Genomic DNA, 25,105 nt, shown 5'->3' with positions numbered 1-25,105 from the left:
ACAGGGAAAAAAACACAAGAACCAGTATGAAAAATTCCATAGGAGTGCAATCTGCAAAGTTCCGGCTCTTCTCTTTTTCTGCCCCCTAAACATGGGAGTACCTGAAGACTCGAGTTTCTCCTCTGGAAATCATTTCCTCAAATGTGTTCCAGCCACCTCCGCCTAGATTTACTCATTTATCTGTCTACCTTTTACTCGTACTATGAAGGCCACAAAGAAGAACACGGCTTATGTCACAAAACAGCTATGGTCTGATGGGGAAAAGCCATATATCCCAAATCCTGTTACCTAAGGCAGAAGACGGAGCGGATCAGAAGAGAGGCAAAGTGAGAGTTCAGAGAAAAGGTGGGGGCTCAAGAAACGTTAGCAATAAGCTGGGGAGGGGGTGTGCGGCTCTGTCTTTTAGATGCGCAAGCAGGATTTACACCAGTAGAGAATAAGGAGGGGGGGAGCATTCGAGGAGCCGAAAGCAGCGAGTGGAGCTGTTTAATCTGTAAGCACGAAGGGTGCCCGGCGAAAGCCACATATCAAGGCGCAGCCGACTGTAAGGCAGGGAAGGGTCCGAGCTACCGAAGTCAGAGCATGGAGGGCCAAGGCGCGGGGTTGGAGTCAAGGTTTCACGGAAACCTATGGCTGTCGGGGGCCTGTAGGGCTGGAAGCTGGGCAGATGGCGGCTCGCGCGGTTCGCGGCGCAGGAAACGCGGTGATCTCAAGGGCACTGAAGACGGGGGCTTGCCAAGATGGGTTAACAAAGGCCGACCCAAGACCGGGCGCCTCAGCGGACAGGCGGCCCCTGCGGGACCCTCGCAACGGTGTACCTGGATGTTGCAGCTCCCCAGCGTCCAACCTCGGCCTCTGCAGGCAGCGTCAGGCCGCCGCAATCTGCGCAATTTCCTAGCGCAGCCGGACTCAGCAACATTGACCATGTATGCGTTACTGGCATAGACCTGGGGCGCTATTGGCGCGGAAAGCCACCCTTTCCGCCCCCCCACCCGACCCGCTTACCCTCTAGGACTCCGCTCCGGACGCCAGAGAGAGCAGCGCGCGGAACACAACACAAAGCCACCCACCGAGGATGCAGCTCTCGTCTGCCGCAGCTCGGCTGGTTGCCGCCTTTGTGCTTCCGGGCCAGTCACCCTTACTACGCATCCTCAGACGAGTGTTTCTTTCGGAGAGGACCGTTGCATTCTGGGGGTTGTAGTCATTGTCCATTGAGAGAGGGTCTTTGGCGACCCAGCTCTAGAACCGGAACTTTTAGGGATACACAGTCAAGATAGAAAACATAACCTTTCTCTTCGACTCAGAGAGAGTCAGCCAATCCCCAGCCTAGGCGCGGTGACGCCCCCGGAGCTGGTAGATTCTCTAGGGGTCAGCCCGCTGGAGGTGGGCCGCACTCCCCCTAGAGCCTGGAGCTGCCCTCTTCCGCGTGGCCGGCTTTGGCCGAACTCAGGTAGGAACCGATACGCACCGCGAGGCCTGGACCGCCAAGAATGCTACAGGTTTGGCTAGGACCATAGAGTGGGTACGAGGGACGAATGTCTGACGTTTCCGGCCAGTGCGTGAGCTCCCCGCTTGCAGGAGGAGTGGTGAAGACCCAAAGACGCACTGGGAAGGGAGTGTCACTTGGGGGAAAAAGGACCCGCATGGGCACCCCTGCCAGGGGCCCAGAGTGGCTGGGATTATCGAAGGGGGATTTCCGGGTTTTTTTCTTCATTTTTTTTTTCCTGTGGCATGAGTGAAAATCTATACATGCAGTGATACACCACAGCATACACACTGCCACGTGCGCTGAAGTGCCCCCCTCCCCCCCAACTCGTTTCTGGAAAAACCACGATTTATTGAGTAGACAAGTAGTAGGCTTGATTGGAAGGCCCAGATTGTTAACTGTGGAGTGAACAAAAGTAGGCAAAGGTGTCGGACTACCTAACAAGGTCGCAGCTGCAGCTGAAGGCAAAGAGCTGTCTTTCTGTCCCCACTTTGACCTCCTGGGGAGGAGCTCTGGTTTCAGTCAGTGTCCGGACCTGGGCCCAGCCAAATCTGGGGTGGCTGTGCCCCTCACTCCTGCAGCCTGATGCAGGCAGCTCTGCCCTTTACTGGTTAAGGCAGTGTGAATCCTCGAGGGCTGGGACTGAGAGGAGCCTGCCTCCCTGGTTTGGCACAGAGTAAGAAAGGGTTAACATAATGCTGGCAGAACCACAGTGTGCCAGGTGCTGCCACATAGGAAGCTGAGATCCTCTGCTGAACATGGCTGGAGGCTGGCAGGCCCATAGGGCCTATTTATAGCCAGGGGTCCAGGCTGCTGACCTGTGACATTCCCTGGCTGCCAATCCTTCCTGAAACAAGGCCAGTTCAAAGCACACTCCCTCCTCCCCTTCCCGTTCTTTCCTCATCACAGGGGGTAGGGTGGTTTTAATTTTTTCCTCCTTGAGTTTCCCAGCTCCAGAGGTGCCCAAAGTGGTCAATACCTCAGGAGAAGGCCTTCAGATGACAAAGGAGAGCTGGCCTTGGAATGTCAGGAGCCATCAACATGGACTTGCTCACCCTTACTTCCCTATCCCAGATTACCCTTTGGGCCACTCTCTGGCCCCCTGATGCAGGTGTTGGTTAGTTGCCCTGGCTGCTCTGGGGGCAGCTGAGAAATAGGTATAGGGTTTGGGAGGAGAAAAGGGGTGGAGCTAAGGATGTCCTTGGGAAGACAGCGGCAGGAGGGACCCAAATGACACCTCCCCCCACTAGAGCTCCAGAGAAGAGAGGCGGAGCAAATTCAAAGGTCATAGGGAGCAGAGTGATCTGAACCAGCTATGAAAAGGTGTAGCTGTCAGCAGATTAGGTTCCTGCTCCCCAAAGAGGGCCCTGGCCGGGAGGGTGAGGGAAGGCTTAGAAAGGTCATGCATGATGGGGAGAAGCTGGCAAGAACTAGGAAGTCCCCGGGGAGAATGACAAGCCCCAGGGCCAGAGATGCCAGCATGGCAGCAAGTCTGGTGCCAGGGCAGCCTGGGGGCGGGGGGGAATAGGAATGACCAGAGGTTTCTGAGGACGCAGATGTTGCTAGGAGAAGCTAGGAGGGGGTTGAGAGCTTTGTATTTTGTTAACAAACACTGAGATCCATTGATGCTGTGTGGGGCTTGGCAGAGGTCAGAGCAAAGGGGTCCCTGGGGCCTGTGTCAGCTCAAAAGCCCAGACCCCTCCTTGGCAGCCCTTACCTCATTCCTCTTGTGGCTGAGGTACTTCTTTAGCCATTTAACTGGGCTTGGGGACAGGACTTCTGGTGTGTGAGAGGCAGCAGTGGGCAGCCCTTGCCTCCCTCTCCCTTCACCCTCCCCTCAACACACACACCCAAAGCAGACAGGACTGGGGTGTGATTCTACCCCTTTCAGAGGACAAGGAGAAAACCCCGCATCTGGAGAGGGACAAGGCAACTCCATTTCTGGCGAGATGCGGTGGCAAGAGGCTATGGGCTGCTTGATGGTTCAGGATCTCCAGGCAGGTAGTTGGACCCCACAGCCTCCTGTCCTCCAGAAGAGGCTGCTCCATGGAGAGTCCCAGAGATCCTGGTGGCCAGGTACCCCAAGCTTCTGACTATCTCCACTGGGGTAAAGAAGCTGCCTGGCCTGGCCCCAGCTCCGCTCACAAATGTTCTGGATGATTCTGCAGGCAACAGATGAATTCACCCACTGGATGGTTCTCATAGCATATCTTGTACACAGCCATGAATAGAGGAAACCTAGAATGGGGAAGGAGAAACCCAGATTAGCCTTCAGGTATACCTCTACTACCTGCCCCCGCCCACTCCCTGTCCACCTCCTAACCCTCCACTCTCCTACTCTCCCACCTTTGAGCTCAGGCCGACTCTGGTTCTCAATTTCCAATTGCTGAGAAGTTGAACTCCTAATCCTGGGTTTAAGGCAGGTTGTTAATTGCCCTGCTCTCTATTGTATTGAACTTGCCTGTATGATTCCCTGGCATGAATTTTTTTTCTAGTTGGGTAAACCACTTAACCTCTCTAAGCATCAGAATCATCAACTATAAAATAGGACCAATATAACAAAGTAATGAAGAAGCCATTATGTATTAATGTGTAGGTGCTCAATAAATGCATTTCCTTCTTCCCATCCTCTTACACAGGCTGCTTCCTTTACCTTGAGGCTTTCCACCGACCAGCCATAAGCTGATCTTCTGAACCTGTTTCATACTCTCTTATTCTAGGATTCGTTCTCAGATCAGTAGAGCTCTGCTCTGATCAGCCCATCACTCCCACTGTCTTTGTGCTCCCTGAAAAGGAGCACTTTGACACAGAGGCTGTCTTCCTCACCCCTCGGCACCCAGGACAAGATTCAGGGGACAGAAAGGTTGGCCTCCAGGGAGCAGCTTAGATGGGATGATGGGACAGTCAGTTGAGTTTACTCCTGCTGCCCCAGAGCTCCAGCCCCCATAGCAAAGGACAGGAGGAAAGGACCGGAAGTGAGGCTATGCAAAGGGGTCCAAGCAATGTGGTGCAAAGAGCAGTAGACTGGAGGGAGTTCAAAGACTATGAAGTAGCAGAGGGACAGCGGGCAGACCAGACTCTCTCCAAGCTGTAGTCTCCTTGTCTGTAAATACAAGGTTCCCTCTCCACCCACTTCACCGATTGAGGAGGGATCAGGAAGATGAGTATGGAAAGCACTTGTGGCTGTGGTTCCCTCCTCCACTGGGGCTGGGGCAGACACCTACTTGTCCACCATGCCCTTGTGTTGGAGGATGCTGTGTAGCTCCCGGGCTGTCGGGGGCCCCTGCAGCTTCTGCCCATTCAGCATCTCTTTCTCCAGCTGCTCAATGGGCTGTGAAGAAAACGAGACGGGTGGATGGAAATGGCAGAGAAGGGTTGTCAGGGGGAGGTGGAGAGTCTGGGGCTCAGATGGGAGGTGGGATCTTAGGCACCTAAAGGGCCCACCTCCATTCTCCATTCTCCCAGGGTTCCCACCTTTCCTGTGCGGACGAAGGCCTCGGCCACCTTTCGGTTCCTTCCTCCGTAGCAGGTGGTGATGAGGTCACCGATACCACAGCTCTCCAAGAAGGTGGCAGAGGACACAGGGCCACTGCAGAAGAGCTTGGCAAAGGCGACCATCTCCATGAGCCCCAGTCGGATCACCGCTGCCTTGGTGTTGTCACCAAAGCCCAGCCCGTCACAGAAGCCAGCTCCCACGGCCACTATATTCTTTGGGGAGTGGAGGTCACAGGTGAGAAAGGATCCTTCCTGCAGGCCCTCGGGCACCATCCTCATGCCCCTTCCATCAGCCATGTGAAATATAGTGGGTGGGCTCCTCAACTAGCTCCTCCTCTTGATTTTCCCACTTGCTGTACCCCTGGGCTTGTGCTTCCTGGCTCTGCAACCCTGCCCCCTACTCCATCCTTGAGAACATTTCCTGAAAACCAATCTTCTGTTCAGCTAGCCCTCCCATCCTTGACTATTCTGTTCCATATCCCTGATGTCCTCAACTTGTCCAAGATCCAGAGTTCTGGCCATCAACCTGCCTGGGTGCCCTAGATATCTTATCTCCCATTAGCCTGGGTGCTTTCCCAGGACATCTCTTCCCCCTGGACCACCTACTGGAGGCAGGGACAGGAATGTCCTACAAGGGGCTATAGGGAGAAAGGGAGGAGGAGGGAGGTTCAATGTTTGATAGTGAGTAATTGTCAGGCCTGAATGACCCTGACCTTGCTGTTGCAATTCTTCCTGCGTGTGTGGGACGTGGTGGGGAAGGCAAGCAATTGCCCAAGAGTGAGGAGTACCAGCCACCTCGTATAGCTAAGCCAGGCCCTCCATCAGGATCTTCTCCCCACCTCATAGATGCCTCTGCACCCCTCTCACCTTTAAGGCCCCACAAATCTCTACTGTATCCACCTCTGGCACCACTGTGATGCGGAAATTGGGTGTCTGCATCAGCTTTTTCAGAAGCTCTCCTTGGGCCTGGTCCTTGCAGCCTAAAGTGGGAAGGGACGTGAAGCTTTGAGAGGGGATTCTCTTCCCACACCAGCCCTAAGCAGGACCTGCCACCCTTTCCCTGCGGGGGAGGGGGGGGGTCCCGGTCCTCCCTCACCTCTGATGCTTGGGTCTTCTTTCCTTTGCCTGCCTTATGGGGGAAAAGATGGCTACGTGGGGGAGGGGGGAAACGGAGAGGGGATGTGACAAGCTGCATTTGTCAGTGATGGTTAGGGCTCTCACCAATGGTTGTCTCACAGAACTTCTCATCAGCCACCTCGCTGGCAATGTTGGCCCCCATCAGCACACTCATGGGGATGCCAAGGTGCTCCCCAATCACTTCAGAGATGAGCTTCAGCCCTTTAGGGCCCTCGTCTACCCCCTGGGCACAGGATGGAGCTCAGGCCAGGTGGCCTTTATGCCCAACTGAGGGCTTCCCACCCAGAAGTCCTGCCCCTTCCAAATCTACTGTTCATCAGTGTCCCTCCCCAAAGGCCCTGTCCCATTCGAACTCAGCCAAAGCTTGCCGTGAGGAGAGTAGATGGCACGTGAAAATGAATCCATTTGAAAATTCTTCCATATACCCTCAACCAACCTACTTCTTGACATCCCTCAACAACCCACCCCCAAGGACCTCAAACTAACTTCCATCCCAGTCACTGCTCCAAACCACCTTCCCTTTCACATTCCTCAAACCCAACAGCTCCTCATACCCCCAGGCATCTCTAGTATGCCTCCCAAACTGCAGACATCTGCCTCCAAAGCTACTTCTAACTTCCCCCCAACCACCCTCCCCACCCCAGTGGCCCCCAGCACCTATTTCTCAGCCTCCTCCAAGCAACTCCTCTCTTCTCTCCAAAAAACCCTTGGCCTACTTCTGCCATTTTCTGTTCTCACTTCCCCTACCCTCACCCCACAGCAGTTAGCTGCACCCCATCCACACGAAAGTGTTCCTGGCACCTTAATAAGAGATACACCAATGGCGTTTGCCTTCAGGTGGCCCTTGAGTTGATCACAAATCTTGCCGATGAACTGATGGGGCACCACAAAGATCAGGATGTCAGCACCGGCTGCAGCCTGGACCACATCTGGGACAGCCACCTGTGGGGGGCGACCAGTGCTCATGGGCCTCACGGACTTCTGCTAGCCCATTCTGGAGATCTAGGGGCCAAGATGTGAGGCTGGTGGGGGAGAAGGAAGGGCAGTCAGGGGATCTAATCTGGAAGGCCTGATCTTGGAGGAAATGGAACACTGCATTCCCTCCCCCTCACTGTCATTCCCTCTCCGGCTCCAGCTGCCCCGGGGCTCTTGAGGACTCCTGGGAGCCTCCTCTCAGTGCTTCCGTAGCCCTTGGCTGTGGGACAGTGAGGGAAGCCACAGAAGGCCTGGGCTTGGCAGGAGGGAGAGGCCAAGTAGGGTTTCATCACCCTGATTCTTAAGGCTCCCAACTGGGAAGGGAGAGCCCTTCCTGCTGTCTTCCCTGCTCCCCCTTTCCAGGTTGGGAACAAGCCACGTGGATTTGACTAGAGACCTTAAGTCCAAGGAGCAGCCTCCACGTCTGCTAATAACCCAGTGAATAAGTAACAGGATTAGAGCCTGAGGCAGGCGCTACCCAGACCCCAAGTCTTTAGTTGTCATGGAAACCAACTTCCTCGTCCTCCCTTTCCTACTTGGGAGCCCATAAGTGTATGGGTGTTGGGGTGGGGGGCCAGTGGAGGTGGAGGTGGAGAGGGTTCAAGTTCTTTTCAGTCCCAGGAAGTCCCAGGAGAGCAGTTTGGGGATTTTATATAGGGGTGCCCTGTGCCTAGAGCAGCCCTCCCAAGATGCTTTCCAAGTCCAAGTAACAGCTGAAATGACCCCTCTCTCAGCAGGAGGCACCCCTCCGCTTCCCTCTCCCAGGGTATTGGGGCTCACCACGTTGGGGGGCAACTTGTGCCCTGGCAGGTATTTGACATTCTCATGCTGTGTGTTGATGATCTCTGTCAGCTTTTTCCCTCCGATGTCTTCCTCAAACACCCACATGGTCACCCGTGGGTCAAAGTGTGACAGCTGGGCCGCATTGCCACCCACAATCTTGGCGATAGCGGAGCCCCTGGTGGGAGGGAGAGCACAGAAAGTGGAGGAGTCAGGGCAAGAGGGAGGAACGGTGGCAGGGGAGGGGGCAACGCTCCACCTCAGGATGGCACCACAGCCTACCAGATTATTTGCTTGCCACCTTCCTTATGACCTGGACCACCACCATGAAAGTGCGTCTTTGGCAGTAGAAAGGAGACTTAGTCTATCTTATACTTTGCAGCTGGAAAAGGGGAACAGCCTTCAACCCCCCAGCCCTAAGCAGCTATTCAGGCAGAGAGGACTCTGGAAGCTCCCTTCCTGTGGTGAACAGGTGCAGCTGCCCAGGCAAGCAAGGGCCAGGAAAAGGTTTGGGCACCATCTGTCCTGTGGGGGTAGGCACAGAAGATACCAGGGGTGGTACGGAAATTGGAGGGCATTTCCTACCCAGTGTCTGCCTCCTGCCCACCAAGCCTCTCTCCCTAACCCCCTGTGTACTTGGGGGAACCTCCCTTTCCCTCCCCATACTTGACAGAGTCACTTACCAGTTGCCGGAGCCTACAATGCAGACTTTCTTGCCAGCCATCGTGCTGCTGCTCTAACCGATCTGGCTCAGTGCTGCACTCCCAGCTTCTCTGCGGGCTCAGAGCATATAACTCCACCACACGTGGGTGCAGCCAAGTCCCGCCCTCCAGGGGCGGGTGGGGAGGCGGGAACCCAGGGAGACAGAATCTGGCAAAGCCAGGGAAAGGGGAGAAAAGAGACAGGTGGAGAACAGGAATGAGGCAGAGTCCAGGCCCCGCTTTTCTTTTTAGGTTTGCCAGCTGATGGTGCTAGTGAGCTTCTTCCCTTGGCCCCAGCCCTCCCTCCCTGTAATGGTCTCATTTTGAAATCTGCCAAGAAATAGCCCAGATGAAAAGCAAGTGACTGGTCCCCCCCAATCCCTTCTGTCCCCCAGCACTGGCCTAAGTTGTATTCAGTCCTAGTCGCAAATACAGGAATGCTTTCTTTTCCAGGGTAGGAATCACACCACATATCCTCCTAGGACCCCAAAGTCTGCTCTAGAGGTTTATCCTCTAGCAGTGACAAAAGACTACATGTCACTGGCCCCACACTAGCTCTGCTGCAGGGCTGCGTGAGTGAGGTTCGTGGGTGTAGACTCACTTTTGAGGATAAGACTACGTAAGAGGTAAGGGCCTGCTTTGGGGGCATCCCAGCCCAAGGATTAGGAGAGACCTCAAGAGCCCCAAGAGACAAGGTCATCTTGGTTACCCAGTGTTCATCTGAGGGACTCACCCTTGGGCCTCTCTCCTCACCCCAAAGGATCCTCACCTGAATGTCTTCCAGGAAAAGAAGGTGGGAAAAGCCAAAGTTAAAAGCTCTGATGCCAAGTGGCTTACAATTCTCTTGCAGACTCTGGGTTTAAGGAAGAAGAGGACAGGACAGAAAAGAAGGCAGCTAAAGCATTCACTGTCCTTGAGAGGTTTTGAGCTTCCTTCAAGTCTTTCTTGGGTTTCCAAGCTACCACATCATGGGCTCCCTCAGGTTACTGGCTAGTTTGCAAGAAGCCAGAAAGGGGGAGGCAAGACCTGGGGCAGCTGGAACTTCTGTGGAGCTTTGTGGTCTCAGATCTTGTAATGGAGAAGTGGGGTGTGTGATTTGGGGCACAGGAAGAGACTGGAAAGAATACATTGAGGGGCACCTGGGTGGCTCAGTCGTTAAGCATCTGACTTCGGCTCAGGTCATCATTTCACGGTTCGTTAGTTTGAGCCCTGCTTTGGGCTCTCTGCTGTCAGCACAGAGCCCGATTCAGATCATCTGCCGCCCCCCACCCCCGCCACCACTCCCCCGCTCACACTGTCTCTCTCTCAAAAATAAACATTAAAAAAAAGAAAGAACACATTGAACAGTCCAGGGCCCTACATCACCCACAGCCATTTGAGAAGAGAAGCAGCTCCGGTTTCTAGGCCGAACTGGAATGGGACAAATGGCTGTAACACTCCAGCTGTCCCTGCACCTTGGCCTAAAGGGCAGACGCCACTGTCTGCTCATGTGCTGACCTCCTGGCTTGGCAGATTGCTGAGTGGGTGTTTTCATCCCTCTGGGCCACTGCTGGCCGCCAACAGCAACGAGCACTAGGCCAGAGGGGAGTCTGTGTGCAACCACTGTGTAAGAGTAAATGGGCTCGAGGGCAAGTCTGTGGAGAAAAGGTTTTTCTAAGTTCTAGGGACTGCCTGAGAAGAGCCCACCATATTCCCCTCCCATGGCCAGGGAGTTCCCATAGGGAAATATACACGAAGTTGGTAGTTGGTTTCCCTTAGGAGTAAAGTTGCACCTGCTACAAAGCCAGCCTCCCACAGATCGCTCCATTATTGCACTGGCACAAAGACAAAGGCACCAGTGCCAAGTGCCAGCTGGGAACACTGATTATGGGTGATGGAAGAGAAAGAATGCTTCTGTCCCTGGTGCATATGATGGGAATCCCAGAGAATGGACGCTTATGCATAAAACAACCCCCTTGTTTTTGCCTAAATGCTTCCTTCTCTCATTTTGCCCTTAAAATCATCTTACTAAGTATGGAGACAAAGAAATTGTGCATTTATATACGAATAAAGAGTGTGCAGATTCAGAATTAGCTCATCACAGGAAGTTATCTGTACCAGAGCTCTTTTCCCAAGAGCAAACTGTAGATTATTTGCTTGAAATTAATAATGGTTCATCAGCCATTCATTACACATGTAATTAGCCTGGGTAAAAACAGATGCCATGTCAATGTCCTTGACATCAATTTTTTCCACTCCCAAGTTCTCACCCCACACGTTCTTCTGTTTTTCCTACTCAAGTCTGGTAAACCCCCAAGTTCCAAATTGGGAACAGGCTGCATCCTTGGTGGGTTTGACTGCATGCAGACAATACTTGGGTGTTCCCATCCGTGGAGGCGAAGGAGAATTTTTTTACAACTTTGGACTGCATTGCACTCATCCTACATTCTAAACCCTTTCATGGGTAGAACCAAGCTAGACAATGCCACCAGGTGGGAAGCTGGCACATTATGATGCGAACTGCAGAATTTCATGCTTCTGCAGACAGATCAATCCTGAGCAGTCTTCTCAACTCTGCAGAGGGGCTGATCATTTGTAGTATGGAGAGGACAACACTTCTCTGCTGGTCTGAAGAACTGAAATCTCACTCAGGACCATGAAGTGGAACCTTAGAGGGACAGCAGGCAGAGGAACACAGTCTTCAGTTGTGCAGGCCCTACCTAGATAGGAGCCCTGAGAAGAGGAACTCCTCTACAGGTGGCTCAGGATCGTCAAGCCTAAGGAATCACAGGCACTCAAGGGCACTGCTCTTGAGCCAATAGGTGCTGTGGGGAGCTCAGAAGGTTAGGAGGGATGGCAGTGCTGTGGTCTTGTTAATACCACCCGAACAAGAGCCGGGGGCGGGACTCTTAGATCCAGTGAGGAAGGCCAATAATCCCAACCAGCACCTGGCCTGCTTGGACCACTGGGCTGACAGAGCAAGCTCTAAGGTGAGAACCTGATGTCCGCAGGGTAGAAACCTTGTTTTCCACCGTAGTCCTAGTGCCTAGCACCACAGCTGGCACACAGCAGGTGCTCAATACATAATTGTCAAATAAAACGAATAAACACCATGAGCATGGCTAATGGTATTCAGAGAATGAGCTCAGGGAATCGCTCTCCCTCAGCAGGTAGGGGGACCCATCCTTCAGAAGATTCTTTTATTAAAACTGGGTGACATCGATAAGGGGACAGTACAAAAAAAATTTTGGTCCATGAAAAAAACATAATAATTCAGTTAATAAAAACAGTTATCTTCAACAGGGACACTATGTAGGAGTGCTGAGCTTCCTTCTCATGGTTCCAGCCCCAAGGACAGAGGTTGTCCAGTGTCTCTGTGGGGAGAACCTTTTAAGGGAGGGGTGGGATAATGGCAGGAAGGGGAAGATGGGGAGAAAATTCTGCTGTCCCCAGTGTGGAACAGGCAGGGACATGGGGCTGGAGGATGTGCTCGCAGGAGCCTGAGGAGGGGGTGGGGAAGCAGGGGCTTTGTCAGTTCTGTGGGGTTAGAGCCCAGGCTGAACGGAATTCCCCCTCTGTGCCCAGCTGTCTCCCACCCTGCTATGTTGAGTCTGCGAGCCTGGGATATGCTAACTCGGGGTGATACAACCTGGAAGAAGAATCTGAGGCTCTCCTGGAAAGATGCAAAACCATCTCAGTTCCAAGGGGCCAAGATCACAAGGTCCTGCTGCTACCTGAGGGGTCTGAAGCTTTGAGGGCAGGGGCTGGGGAGTCACAATCCTGTGAGGCAGGGAGAGGGAAGAGTCACAAACCCAACTCAGAGCTATTTGCTAGCCCTAGGCGCTTTCACTCCTCAGTGCCCTAGAAGTCACCAGTGGGTGTCAACTGGGCAAACAAGGGACAGGAAGACAGGGATGGCCCAGGGCTTTTACCCGTTTGATTTCAGGCCTGTTTCTCCATGAAAGGATGAGGGAGGCAGGGTGGAGTGAATAAATGAGTCACACCTCCAAGCAACAGCAGGAACAGCCTCTGCTGGCAATGATAGTACCCCAGGTTAGATCCCTGGGGCTCTGACAGGGAAAGGCAAGATCCCCCCACCCAAATGCCCTGAATTAGGACGATGGATAGCAGAGGAATCCTACAAAGAGCAGCTATAGGGAGTGTGCTGGGAGGGAGCAACAGTTAAAAAACAAACTCCAATACTGATGTGGACCCCCTACGAGGGAGTAAGAGAAGCACTGAGACAGCAGGCCAATCCAGAGGGCTGCGGACTGACCTGGGGCTCAGTGGAGCCCAAGAACCAGGGTTCCTTTAGTGCTAGAGGGCAACAAGTGAAGGAGGGGTGTGCTCCAAACCTGTGGAGGGAAGGAAGGAAATTGGATTCTGTTATCAGGAGAGCCAAGATCAACTAGCTTATAGAGTGCCCCCAGGCCTGAGTCTCAGAGAAGGGGCTAAAGCTCCCAACTCCTGGGTCTCTGAAGGGCAGGGTCAGTGTAGCCGGTCCCCTTGAAGACCACCTGGCCTTAGGCCCAATCCATTCAATGCACTGATTACCACTACAGGTTCTCTCTAATACTATCTAGAGGTCCTATGTAGACCAGGGGAGGGTAGAGGCACATGGGAACTTTGTGGGGCAAAGGGAAGCTGGGGGACAGGAAGGGATGGGGTGGGAGAAGAGGGTAACAGGTGTCTGATAAGACAGAAATGTGAGACCCTCTTCATTCTGGTGTTGTCCTTGAACCAACAGCATCCCCTGGAAGGCCCCAAGCAAGACCAAGGCAGGTGCTATGAGGCAGGCAGCACAGGGCCCAAATAAGAATCGGTGCAGCCGAATCAGGGCTGTGAGGGAGGCCCTATGTATTTCGAATTCCCAGGGCTTGCTCTAATTCTTGTCGTCTCTGCTGCACCTAGGGAGAAAACAGTGAAGAGAATAGATGACACAGACCAGAAGCTGGTACCTAATATCCTGACCCCCACCAGGGGTTCAGACCCCTTGCTTTTCGTCAGTTTCCTGTGCCCAGGCACCTACCTTGGAGTAGAAGTATCGGCACACAGCCTCCTGGGCCCAAGGCTGGAAGTAAAACTCAGCTCGGCGCTCTTCCTCTGGGTTCCCCACCACATCAGTCATGGTCTGGAGGATACGGGAGGGGAAAAGAGAGAACAGACTTGTGTCCCTCCTTTGCACCTGTCATGGACTGAATTGTAGCCCCCCAAAAGATGTCAAAATCCTAACCCCCTAGTACCTGTGAATGTGACCTTATTTGGAAATAGGGTCTCTGGAGATGATCAAGTTAAGATGAGGTCATTAGAGTGGGCCTAATCCAACAAGACTGGTATCCTTATAAAAAGGGGGAACTTGGACACGGAGACAGACAAGCACAAAGGGAAGATGACGTGAAGACACACGGAGAACACCATCTGCAGACCAAGGAATGCCTAAGGGCCATCACAAGCTAGGAGGGTGCCTCGGAACAGGTTCTACCTCACAGCCCTCAGAAGGAACCAGCCCTGCTGGCACCCTGACTTCAGACTTCTAGCCTCTGGATAAACAGTAAATACCTGTTGTCTAAGCCACCCAGCTGGCAGTACTTTACTATGGCAGCCCTAGCAAATTACTGCCACCACAACCAAAGTCACCTCCTGCCATCAACAAGTCATTGCTTTGTCCAGGGATCCTTTCTGGCTCCCCTCTTCCCTTGTTCCTCTGCTCAGCCTCTATAATTCTAGTCACAGTCACCACAGGATAGGAGAAAACTGAGGAGACATTTCAACTCATTCAGTGCTCATTTCCACCTTCTTGCCTGAGCTTATAGTGCTCCCCTCTCGGAGAACGACCTCAAATCCCAACTTCGCCACAGAGAACTCCCCAGCTATCCTAGCCTCATCCATCTCTGTTCTCCTTTGAATCACCTCATCGGTAGTGGTGAGTTCTGATAACGTCTTACGTGGTTTACAACTTTGTAAGAAATACTAGTCTGTTCCCTTCCCCACAAAAGAAAATAACCTGGTCTGAAATAATCCTTTCTTTACTTTTGCTAAGACTTCCTTGCCCCACCCTCCTCCTCCTTATCAAAACCTTCCATTCTCAGGGGTGCCTGGGTGTCTCAGTTGGTTAAACATCCGACTTCAGCTCAGGTCATGATCTTGCGGTTTGTGAGTTCAAGCCCCGCATTGGGCTCTGTGCCGACAGCTGGAGCCTGTTTCAATTTCTGTGTCTTCCTCCTCTCTGCCCCTCCCCTGCTCTCGCTCGCGCTCTCTCTCAAAAATAAACAAACGTTAAAAAAAACTAAAAACAAAACAAAAACCTTCCATTTTGTACAATCCTCAGAATGCCTATTTACTGGAAGGGATGCTGCCTGATTCATAAATCATTGAATAAAACCAATTAGACCCTCAAATTTTAAATCTATCAATCAATCCTATTAGCCTACTTTCTCCAAACAGAATGCAGGCTACTTGGAAAGGAGAGATCCAATTTTCTGCTCTGCATCTCCTACTATATGGTACACAGTGACACCTCATAGTAAGTAGTAGATAAACACTTGATGGTTCCACCTCCAATTCCCTGCTTGATTGTAAAGTGGACCCTAGAACATGCTAAAGAAACTCTGGTCCTTCACTCCCCTCTCTGGCTCTTCTACCAGATGCTACAGAAATAAAGCAAATGTGTGCCCCACTGACCTAAGTCTCTTTGCATCTTTCCTAGGTTCTTTACCTTGAGGTCCCGGCATTGGGACTGAAGCCAATCATTGATGAAACCCTGAGGGTCTCTGGCAAAGCTCAGCATGAACTCCCGCTGGGTCTTCAGCTGATTGATAGTTTCTATTGTCTCATGGATCTGAAAGAAGAGAAGGAAGCTCATAACATTTTCAAACTAGGAAATGCAAAGTTAAATGGCAGACACTGTCTGACATCTCCATGTGCCTGCCACTCCCAGCCCAGGTCCAGAGTGCCACCCAGAGCCCTAACTGCTCCAGCACTCGACATTCTTTCAGCAGGTATGTAGTTTTCCTTCTGGTCTCCACAGGGTCCACTATGGGTGAAGCTACATGGTGAATACTTAATCCACAGCACAAATGGGTCCAAAAACACTCTCAGGTAGAAAAGCAGTGGTACACACAGCTGTCTCAAAAGCTATGGTCTAGGGGTTTCTTCCTGCCCTTTTCTCATTCTCTGTACTCTTCCTGGCAACCTCATTCACTTGCATATCTTCCATTACCAATGACAGGTTAGGGAGTCCTCAGTAGGCAGACCAGAGTCCATTTTCTAAACTTCAACCAATCCAACTGCTTGACTTCTCAAGGCTCCTGAAACTCTCCAAAACATAATTCACTACCTTTTCCCCAACACTCACTTCTCCTCCTGTTCTCCAGTTGCCAATCTGAATAAATACTACTATCCACCCAAGCTAAAAACCTGGGAGTCATGCCTCCTTCTCCCTCAAGCCTCACCCCACCATCTCCATCAAAATAGTATCCAAATCTCTTCAGTTCCACTTAGACACCTCTCAGATCTGTCTACTTATTTTCATCCTCACTGTCAGTACCACAAATTTAGGCCCTCAACACACCTCACATGCGTTACTGCACTGGCCTCCTAACTGGGCTTCCTGCCTCCAGATTAGAACTCACTCTCCACCTTCCTGCAGGTGATCATTCTAAATGCAAAGAGCAGGACTTCCTCCTGTCTTCAGGACAAAATACAAACCAGCTCTCCCTATATCAAAGCTTCTTCACGACTAAGATCCTGCTTCCCTACCAGGTTTCCTTTCTCCAAACTTCCTATCCGTAGCTAGCACCCTGAGATACAGCTAGCACACGGAACGGCTTGTACTTCTTAAACGCCAGGCTCATTCTCTCATCTTTCGACCTTTACATACGCTGTTCCCTCTTTCTGGAATATCTTCTGCCTCCCACGCCCCTAAGCACCACTGTCCCTTCTCCCCTTTCCTTAACTCTTGTCCTTCAAGATTTAGTTGGGGCATCAACTCTTCCAGGAAAGCCACCCTGTTCTCCTTTGCGCTCCTCAGAGCATTTCTGGCTTTACCCGCATGGACTATGTCTAATAAGGATAGTAATAGGAAGAGCAGCAGTTACCGTTTGTTCTTACGTGCCAGATGCAGAGTCATCCTTATCTACATGGTCTCATTTAATCCTCATAACAACCCTTACAGAAAAGTTCTTATAATCTCTATTTCGCAGTTCAGAAACTGAGGCTCAAAGCTATTAAAAGTTACAGCCAGAATCAGTGTCTGGCTGCAACTGGCACCAAGCACAGTACCTGGCATATATTAGGTATTAATATATTTTAAATGAACACCAAGAGTCAAAAGACAGCCTAGAAGCTACGACAGGAGGCTGGTGACACCCAAGCTACCCTGGGCAGGGGCCCCTACCTTGTTGTCTAGAGTAGCAATCTCCTGCTGGCTGGCAGTAGACAGCAGAAAAGAATTCATCTGGGTCTTCAAAGTATCATCCACTTCCACATCAATGTCATAACAGGCGGTCTTTTTCTGATCATTCGGGTCAACACTGGGGAGGAAACCAAAGGAGCCTGGTAAAGGGCTTGTCCCCTAAGACCTATTTACACAGGGTCAAGAAGAAGGCCCAAGAATGAAGGGTTTGACTGCAAAAAGGCACAAGAGAACTTTTGCGTGACAGAAATTTCCTGTACCTTCTTTGCAGTGGCAGCTGCTACATGGTGTTACATTTGACAAAGTCTCAAACTATATTTCAAGTGTGTGTGACCTACTGTATATAAACCTCAATAAAATTGTACTGTTTTTTAATCAATGGTAAAAATTCAAACGGTACAAAAAATATCCAGGGAAAATTAAGTTTCTCCCTCCCCAAAGGAAACCCATACTGTAGTATCTTATAGGTCCTTCTCCCTGTTAAACCAAAATTGACCTGAAAATAAATTCTAATAAAACACATGCCAGGGCGCCTGGATGGCTCAGGTGGTTAAGAGTCTGACTCTTGATCTCAGCTCAGGTCTTGATCTCAGGGTCATGAGTGCAAGCCCCGTGTTGGGCTCCCTGTGTTGGTGGGCATAGAGCCTACTTAAAACACACACATGTACACACACCGTACAAAATAAAAAGTGGCTTAACCTTACACACAGGAACCCAGGACAGATCAGCTTCTAATGATCCAACACATAAGTTGGAGGAGTTACCATTGGCTGAGTGATGCTTCATATAAAGAAAGGAAGACCTTTATTGGAATTAATATGGAGTAAGGGAAAGAAAGCAGAGAGTCTACAGCCAGCCACCTGCTGCCGTGAGGAGGAGGAAGGGCATTCCTTCACTCCTTATACACGGAGACACTTTTGCCCATCCATCTTCCGAACAAAAAAGTGGAAGGAGATAACGGAATTGGGAGTCTCAGATTAAATGTTTTACCATCCACAGAAGAGACGGCAGCCCATCAGCGACGAGCCGGTACATGTCTAACAAATGATTCTCCAAAAGAGGAGGAAAAGAAAAAGCTAATTTGTAGCATCTGCTGATTTCTGTGGTTTAAATATTCCCAACGTGGCTGACTTCAAGCTGTCAACGTTAGGTCACTGATCAAGGAGCTGGAAAGACATGTGCAGTTAAGACATCATGACACAGGTATCCCCTGGTTTTGGATTCACGTTACACCACGTTGCTTTTCTGAAAAGCCTACATTAGTCTTTCTGAAGAGAATTTTCACACTTACGAAAACAGGCAAAAAGCAAAAACAGCGTTCGGCATTTATTTTGCAGCAGCATTATAGAGGCAGCACACACCCTGAGCAGCAAACGACACCACCAATCTCCTCCTCCGGGAAATACCCTTGGCATCTCAGCATCAAGCCGCTACAGCTTTGAGTTGTATCTGTGAGCATGTGTGCTTCATTTCATCATATTTTATGCAAAAGAGGTTATTTGGGGGGTCTGGGATGCTCAAAAATTTTTTCCATAAAAATTAACAGAAATCACTTTTTTGCTTTGTGCCATTTCGGCTTAGGAAAGTTTTCATAGAATGCTCATACTTTGGGATATAGGGGAAACTGCCTAGTACTTCCGCTATACATACTCAACTAATAAGATGTAATAAAGTGAGAAATGGTGAATTTTTGAGTACGTGTTACCTTCCTTTTTCCTGTAACATATTTTTTAATGTTTATGTATTTTGAGAGAGAGCACACGCATACAAGTGGGGAAGGCGCAGAGAGGGAGAGAGAGAATCCCAAGCAGAATCCACACTCAGTGTGGAGCCCAATGCAGGGCTTAATCCCAGGACCGTGAGATCGTGACCTGAGCCAAATCAAGAGTCGGACACTTAACTAAGCCACCCAGGCGCCCCACTCTAATGTATTAAGTTGTAAGTTTATATGTAACTTCAGTAACTGCTATTTGACCACCTGCTTCCTGAAAATTTAACAACTGCCTTATGCAAGTTGGTACCAGCCCACCCCAGCACAGTGCTGCCTCTCATACATACACATGCTTACCTGATGACATGATTAATGATGATGGGCTCTGGTGGCATAAGCAAGGCATGGAGCCGTTGAGGGATCTCTGAAAACTTCATACGTTGAGACTCAAAGATCTATGTGAAAGAGGAAAAGCAGCTAAGAAGTTGGCATTTTGAGCACAAAACTAATACTCTACTGGTCTTTGGCAAAGAATGGGTCCTTTTCTTACCTGCTGGAGGTACTTGTCACAGATGACAAACTCCCGCTCATGAGGGTCCTGGAGCTTGTGTGTCTTAATATATTGCCACAGTGCTTGGATGATCACTGGACGGGTCTGGGTGTGGATGCCCAGGAGCCGAGCCAGGCGAGGGTCTAATTTAAACTGGGGAGGCTGCAGAGAACCAAAGAGTACAGGGATGAATCTAGTGAGCTGGGTCCACATGCATTTTGGGGTGCTTTAGCAGGGCCATACATTCAAGCCATTTGACAAGCACTAATGTACTGTTTTCTCTGGGACCAAAAAACACTAGGAGGAGCTCAGAGATGACTAAGACCCTATCCCTGTATCTCAGGAGCTTAGAGTCTGGTGACAAAGTACCCACAACTAGATTTAAACCTTTAAATATCGGGCCGCCGATGGGATGTGGCTGTGAAAGCTGGATCCCCTGACTTCACCACAGAATACCTGGTAGTCCAGCATCAGTAGGACAGTACACCGTACATTCACATCTCCTGGCCGCTTCACCTGGAAGCCATCCGTCTCCTGGGTAGTGGCGGTCCTGTGCCACTACAGAGAGGAAGATGTCAGGGGGAGCTCTCCCACAGGAAGAGCTGGGGTGGGAGGGAAGAGCTTCTGTAATGACTGAATATTCAACTTTGATTACTGAGGCTATTGGAAAAGAGCAATAGCATAAGACATTTTTAAATACTGCATAAAGCTCTGGGATTACTGTCTGTATATAAGCAGATTAACCTTTTGATTCTGTACAGGGTCACATTTAAATTAGCCAAAATTTTCAGTGGTAATTTTATCCACAAAATGGTTAATACACATGTACATAGTAAAATAACATAGCTATCATTTCTTGAATATTTACGATGGACAAGAGTCTTCTAAGACATTTCCCTGGGATCATCTCATTCAATTCCCACAACATCCACATAAGATAGGCACAACTAAACCTATTTTACAGGTGAGCAAACTAATGCTTAGAAGAGTGAAGTAACTTGCCCAAGATCAAACAACCACTAAGTGGTAGCCCTGTGATTTGAGCTCTGGCATGTCTGATTCTAAAGCCCACGTTCTTAGCCACTATACTCTACTGCTATAAAGTCCAGTTAAGTATATTTACAAATTTCTATTGGTTCTATGACTTACTTCCCTTATTAGATGGTAAAGACCTTCCCATGTCTCTTAGTGGTTGAGGTTAAGGGGCTGCAGCTACACTGGCAAAGAAAGGAGCAGGTTAAGTTCATTTAGAGAGCTGGACTGTCTCATTCTGTTTTGACTGTACCCCAAAGAATACTGTCGTTAACACAGTCTTCAGAACATTGTATAACCAGGCATTACAACAAAGGGTTTTTGCTGATGTGGAAAGTGAATCTGAACAGGGACCAAAAGAAAGTCCCAGATCTATCGATGGAGGTAACCCTGCAGGGACTCGAACTCTATTAGTTAACCCCCTTAATGACAGTACCTGCTATCAGGAAAAAGTATGAGTAGGGTGTGGATAACTACATCTCACCATTATTAATAAGCAAGATGCACAGATGGCCTGGGATGTGTAAGAGGCCTCCATTAGAATTTCCCTTGAGGCAGCAACCAGGATAAGATTAAAAACGTGGGACAAGTCAGACTGTAAGAGCTCTTGGGTCCAAACAGTACCAGAACTAAACAGCTAGTGCCACCTGGAGGTCAGTGTACACACTGCAACGGTAGTACTGCGTGCTAGGGGTTACCCTTTCTTTAAACCTCCCCCTCCCCCTAAACATTAAAGTTTGGCTCCCACGTTCATCATCCTCCAGTTACGGAGTCAAAGTCTACAGGACAGAACTACTCACTTCTACCAGATGGTTGTCTGGCCCATACAGGTCTTTGTCCAGTTCGATCACCAAGGACTTAAAAAAAGAAGAGAATTTCCTCTTTTGTTTGGTGGCATCATATTTGGACAAGGCTGACTAGAGGAGAGAGAGAAGAGGTCATGTTAGAAAAGACCAGAGAAATTTCTCAAGACAAAGTCCCATTAAAAAAAAGGAACCCACACAACAGTTGGGGGGGAAAAACTCAAAAATGTCTTCTGAATCTCCCTCAGGAGATGACAAAACAGGTGTCTGTAGGTATTAAGCCGGTCAGGGTAGCCACAGAACCCTGAAGAAGCAGCCTATAACATGTACAGGGTCACTGACTTACCCACCTCATTTCCCTAAAGGAAATAAGGCAAGTTAAGCCAAACTGTTGCCCATAACAAAGTGAGTCTGAACAGAGAAAAGTCTGACTCTAGAGGGGAAATGAATCACAGGCAATAATCAGCCAGAACAAAAACAGCTTTATTTGGATGGAATGATACCACCAGCAGATGGACTGGACCTATATAGAGGAGGAAGCTCTGACACAGAGCCCCGGTTCTCCTTCAAAAATGCATTCTAATTAGCTTGCTTATGAATAGCTAAAAACAGACCATCAGGGAGTGTAAGGGAATAAAAGGTGAGCTTCCCCAAGGAGCTTCTGGGATGGGAAGTAGAGGGCTAACACCCGTCAGCTGATATTCCCCATGATGCAAAGAAAACTATCCCACTTAAACTATGAAAGGCTGGAGAATGAAAATTGGGAAGGTGGAGATACCACAGTGGGAATCAAGGACCTCTTGGACAGAGAGGAAAGCATGTCTTCAAATGCTAAGTGCAAAGTCACTTGACTTTAGAGAAACAAAAAACACAAACTGAATAATCTGCAAAGGCTAGGTCCAACGGCCAGCACCATCAGGAGGAAGGTAAACAACAAATCAAATCCCAGAACAATAAGGTTCTCGATATGATACCACAGCAAGGGCCAAGCTGTGGGAGCCAGACACAAAGCACCATTGTCTTTTAGTGCAGGGAACACAGTGACTCTCTCCCTGCTGTTCGCAATAGGAGCTGTGAGCACCAGTCAGGATTCTTGCCAACCAGACAACACTGCTTGCTCCCAGAAGCTTCCACCCTAGATGTCAACCACAGCGGACTTTGAACTCACATCCTCCAGGAGCCGTCCTTCTACCCGAAGCTCCCAGGAAGCCACCGTCCCTTCCCCATCCTCGGCATCTGACTTAGCCGGATTGAAAGTGTTAGAAATGAAAATTCGCAGCTTCCGTTTTTGCTGAAGAAAGCAGAAACACGATTGATGGTGGGGCTTCAGTGGTTTGATATTTAAAGAATCTCCCCAACCCCCCAAATTACTCCTAACAGACTGGCTTACTATCTACCCAGTCCCTGGGCTGGGTAGATTGAGATTCCATCTAGAAGAATACAGTCCACTGGCCTGAGTGCAACTGCACAAGCTAGGATTGCAAATAGACAAAGTCATGCCAAGGTGCCAGGTTCCCAAGGTGGCAGAGGAGTTACAGCAAAAACAGGGACAGGGTATATTTCTGGTGCAGGAGATATCAAAAGCCCCTCCCCCTTTGCTGTTCAGTTCTAATGTAATTCTCAGTTCGTAGGCGGATGGGAGAGATATAATTTAAATGCCAAGGAGAGCCGTGCTGCGCCTTTGATTTCTCATCCTAAGCCTATGGAAGGTTCCCGAGTCCTCTCCTTTGGCGCTCTGCCTAGCACTCTCCTGCATTACCTTGATGGGACGTTTCAAGGCCTCCTGGATATCTAGCCGTTTCCTCATGATAGTCTGGTCCAGCTTCCTTTCAAAAGCCAAGAGATCCATATAGGCCTGGGATTCTGGTACCAGTTCACGAATCTTAGGAACAAAAAGGCATCACTGAGATCTAGAGCTGACCGTCTCTATTTTCAAACTCAGCACATCCTCAAGAAGATCAACATCCTGGACTCACCCTTTGAGGTAGAATTTTGTCAGCCATCTTCTTTTTCTTTGCACTGTTTGGAATAAATACTGTGATCAGGTTGGGATGGAACTAGCCAGAACATGAAGACAGACTGGTCAGCACCTCCATTTATAGGAAAATGAAGGAACTGCAAAGCGTCTCTCAAATCAAAGACACTCCGCCTACCCCAACCCCCACCCATGTGAGGCATTCTGAAGAATGAGCACCCATCTGACACAGCACCACCACTTCTGGATTCAGGTTCTCCCACTACCTGTGTCCTCACGGGCTCCCTCCCTCTTTCCCTCCCTCCTTCCGTCCCTCCCCTACCCCAGGGTCATCTTACTTGTGGTTTCGATTTTGGACCGCCTGCTGCTGGACCTGCTGTATCTGCTGAGGCGCAGGTCTCTTGCGGGACTGGTCCATCCCTGACTGGGCCAGGCCAGGTCGGACTGAAGGATTCCCCCCATAGCCAGGGGGTCCCATGGAAGGTCCCTGAGGTGTCATTCGGCTGCCTGGAAGCATACCTGGTCTCTATAGAGAGGAAAGGACCCAGAGATGTCATGACTTCCCTACTAGCCCCACCAAGTAAGAGAAAGTGAAAGACGCCTGAGTTCTTTAAATGAAACAAGGTTGGGGGGGGGGTGGTGATGGAATACAACGGGAAGAGCCCTCTGTTTCTGAAATCCAAATAACTAGAGGTTCCTGTACTCCAGTTGCAGTTCCATAGGAATACAGCCCCAAACCTAAAACATAGCTAGATCATACTCAAATTCTCTCCAGTCTATTTCATATCTGACATACTGGGCATCTTCTCTAAGTCCCACATAAGTCCCACATTTACTCAAATGGTACTGGGAACTATCGTCTCCTTAGAAGCTGACCTCGATTGGCTAGCTACACCTTCTGTGTTCCTCTGGGCACTGGGGCTGCGCTGATCCTTTTGCACTCCAGTTCCCACATGCCCACCTTTGGCCCCACTTCATCCACACTGTTTCCGTACCCTGACTCCCCAACGCAAACAATGCTCCCAGGAGAAGGTGGGGATGCTAACCGCCTCCCTTCCCTTCCTCCGCACTTGCCTCCCCTCACCCCCGCTCAGGGCCCAAATCCTTCCCAGGAGAGTCCCTCCTACTTCTCCCCCACCCCTGTCACTCCCAGGCCCCCGCTCGGCCCCGCCCCCAGCCCGCGCGCCCCTCCTCCTGCCCCACTCACCGGATAGGCCGCTCCGGGCATCGGGGAGCGGTACAGCCCTTGACCCGGCGCCGGGCCCATTCGCACGGGAGGCCCCGGAGTCCCGCCCGGGCCCAGGGCAGCCGCCGCGCCCGCCCCCCCTGAGGCTCCAGCGCCGCCGCTCGGAGCCACAGACTGGAAACCCGCCCGGGCCGCCATCTTCCCCGGAGCCGCTGCTGCAGCTGCACAAAGAACCGGAACCGGAACTCCCCCCGCCCCCCCGCGCGCCCCCCGCGCGCCCGCCTGTCCACCCCGCCGGCCGGCCGGCACGGGAGGCTCAGGGCAGCGAGACTGTGGGCTAGAGGGGGGCGACAAGCGGAAAAGGCCTACTGACCACTCCCTCCCGTCTACACGGTCCGGGAGGGAAGACCATAGAGATCTCTGGGATAGAGAGGCCCTGTGAGCGGGCGCCCCCAGGCTGACGGGAGGAAGACGAGGCCCTGGAAAGAGGGACCACACCTCAACCTCAACGCTCTGATGACGGGGGTGATGGAGAAACTGCTTCATCTAGGCGCAGTAGATTTAACTTTCCAAAGCGCTTTTTTTGTCTTCTTCTCTTATTGCTTCAAGCCTGGGGGGCACTGAAGAAGCGAATGCACCGTTTATTCCATTTTACAAACTGGAGAGCTGATCTTAGTGAATGACTGGGCAAAGATCAACCAAGTTAGCAATAAAGCCAAAGCCCAGAATCCAGATCTTCTGGCTAATAGCCCAGAGGTCATTCCACAAATTCAGTGCAATAACTACCTCACGCCAGAACTTGGACCCAACTTTGTCCCTGACCTTTAAAACCTAAGCTGCTTCCAGATTTTATTTTGGATTTTGACCCTGCCCGCTCTCCAA

The 25,105-nt window shown here is 50.7% G+C and overlaps 3 protein-coding genes and 1 long non-coding RNA gene across 7 annotated transcripts in view; 1 reads left to right on the top strand and 3 right to left on the bottom strand.

Annotated features, from left to right (window-relative positions):
- Positions 1-1,118, bottom strand: part of LOC125920227 (cytochrome c oxidase assembly protein COX14) — a 4,375-nt gene extending 3,257 nt beyond the window's left edge. The window contains exon 1 of the mRNA XM_049627292.1: positions 1,006-1,118. The gene's annotated coding sequence lies outside the window, so the exon portion shown is untranslated. The remainder of the gene's footprint in view (positions 1-1,005) is intronic.
- A 1,945-nt stretch (positions 1,119-3,063) lies between these two features.
- GPD1 (glycerol-3-phosphate dehydrogenase 1) lies at positions 3,064-9,795 on the bottom strand. The gene is made up of 8 exons (XM_049627291.1): positions 8,557-9,795; positions 7,874-8,051; positions 6,920-7,060; positions 6,203-6,341; positions 5,849-5,961; positions 4,961-5,194; positions 4,711-4,817; positions 3,064-3,724 (listed from the first exon to the last, which is right to left on the bottom strand). The coding sequence occupies exons 1-8, from the start codon at positions 8,595-8,597 to the stop codon at positions 3,628-3,630; spliced, it is 1,050 nt and encodes a 349-aa protein (XP_049483248.1). The 5' UTR covers positions 8,598-9,795; the 3' UTR covers positions 3,064-3,627.
- An 84-nt stretch (positions 9,796-9,879) lies between these two features.
- On the bottom strand, positions 9,880-24,477 carry SMARCD1 (SWI/SNF related, matrix associated, actin dependent regulator of chromatin, subfamily d, member 1). Of its 4 annotated transcripts, none has more exons than XR_007456986.1 (14): positions 24,245-24,477; positions 23,376-23,563; positions 23,039-23,081; positions 22,822-22,944; positions 22,231-22,353; positions 21,060-21,176; positions 19,684-19,785; positions 19,228-19,389; positions 19,035-19,132; positions 16,949-17,084; positions 15,269-15,391; positions 13,583-13,684; positions 12,203-13,460; positions 9,880-11,221 (listed from the first exon to the last, which is right to left on the bottom strand). XR_007456986.1 is itself a non-coding variant. In XM_049627289.1 (13 exons), exons 1-13 carry the CDS (start codon positions 24,419-24,421, stop codon positions 13,407-13,409), a joined length of 1,548 nt encoding a protein of 515 aa, XP_049483246.1. In that variant the 5' UTR covers positions 24,422-24,477; the 3' UTR covers positions 11,740-13,406. The 4 variants fall into 4 exon arrangements, 1 of the variants encoding a protein (XP_049483246.1); XR_007456987.1 differs by lacking the exon at positions 9,880-11,221 and having other exon boundaries at positions 11,740-12,333; positions 12,486-13,460; XR_007456988.1 differs by lacking the exon at positions 9,880-11,221 and having other exon boundaries at positions 11,740-12,333; positions 12,830-13,460.
- Positions 15,369-18,218, top strand: LOC125920229 (uncharacterized). Its single transcript, XR_007456989.1, has 2 exons — positions 15,369-15,551; positions 17,966-18,218. It is a non-coding gene; the product is annotated as an uncharacterized LOC125920229 (long non-coding RNA).
- Positions 24,478-25,105: the final 628 nt, after the last annotated feature.

Source organism: Panthera uncia, chromosome B4 (assembly GCF_023721935.1).
Source record: "Panthera uncia isolate 11264 chromosome B4, Puncia_PCG_1.0, whole genome shotgun sequence".
In the NCBI taxonomy this organism is placed as follows: domain Eukaryota; kingdom Metazoa; phylum Chordata; class Mammalia; order Carnivora; family Felidae; genus Panthera; species Panthera uncia.
This window is presented reverse-complemented; position numbering and strand designations above follow the sequence as displayed.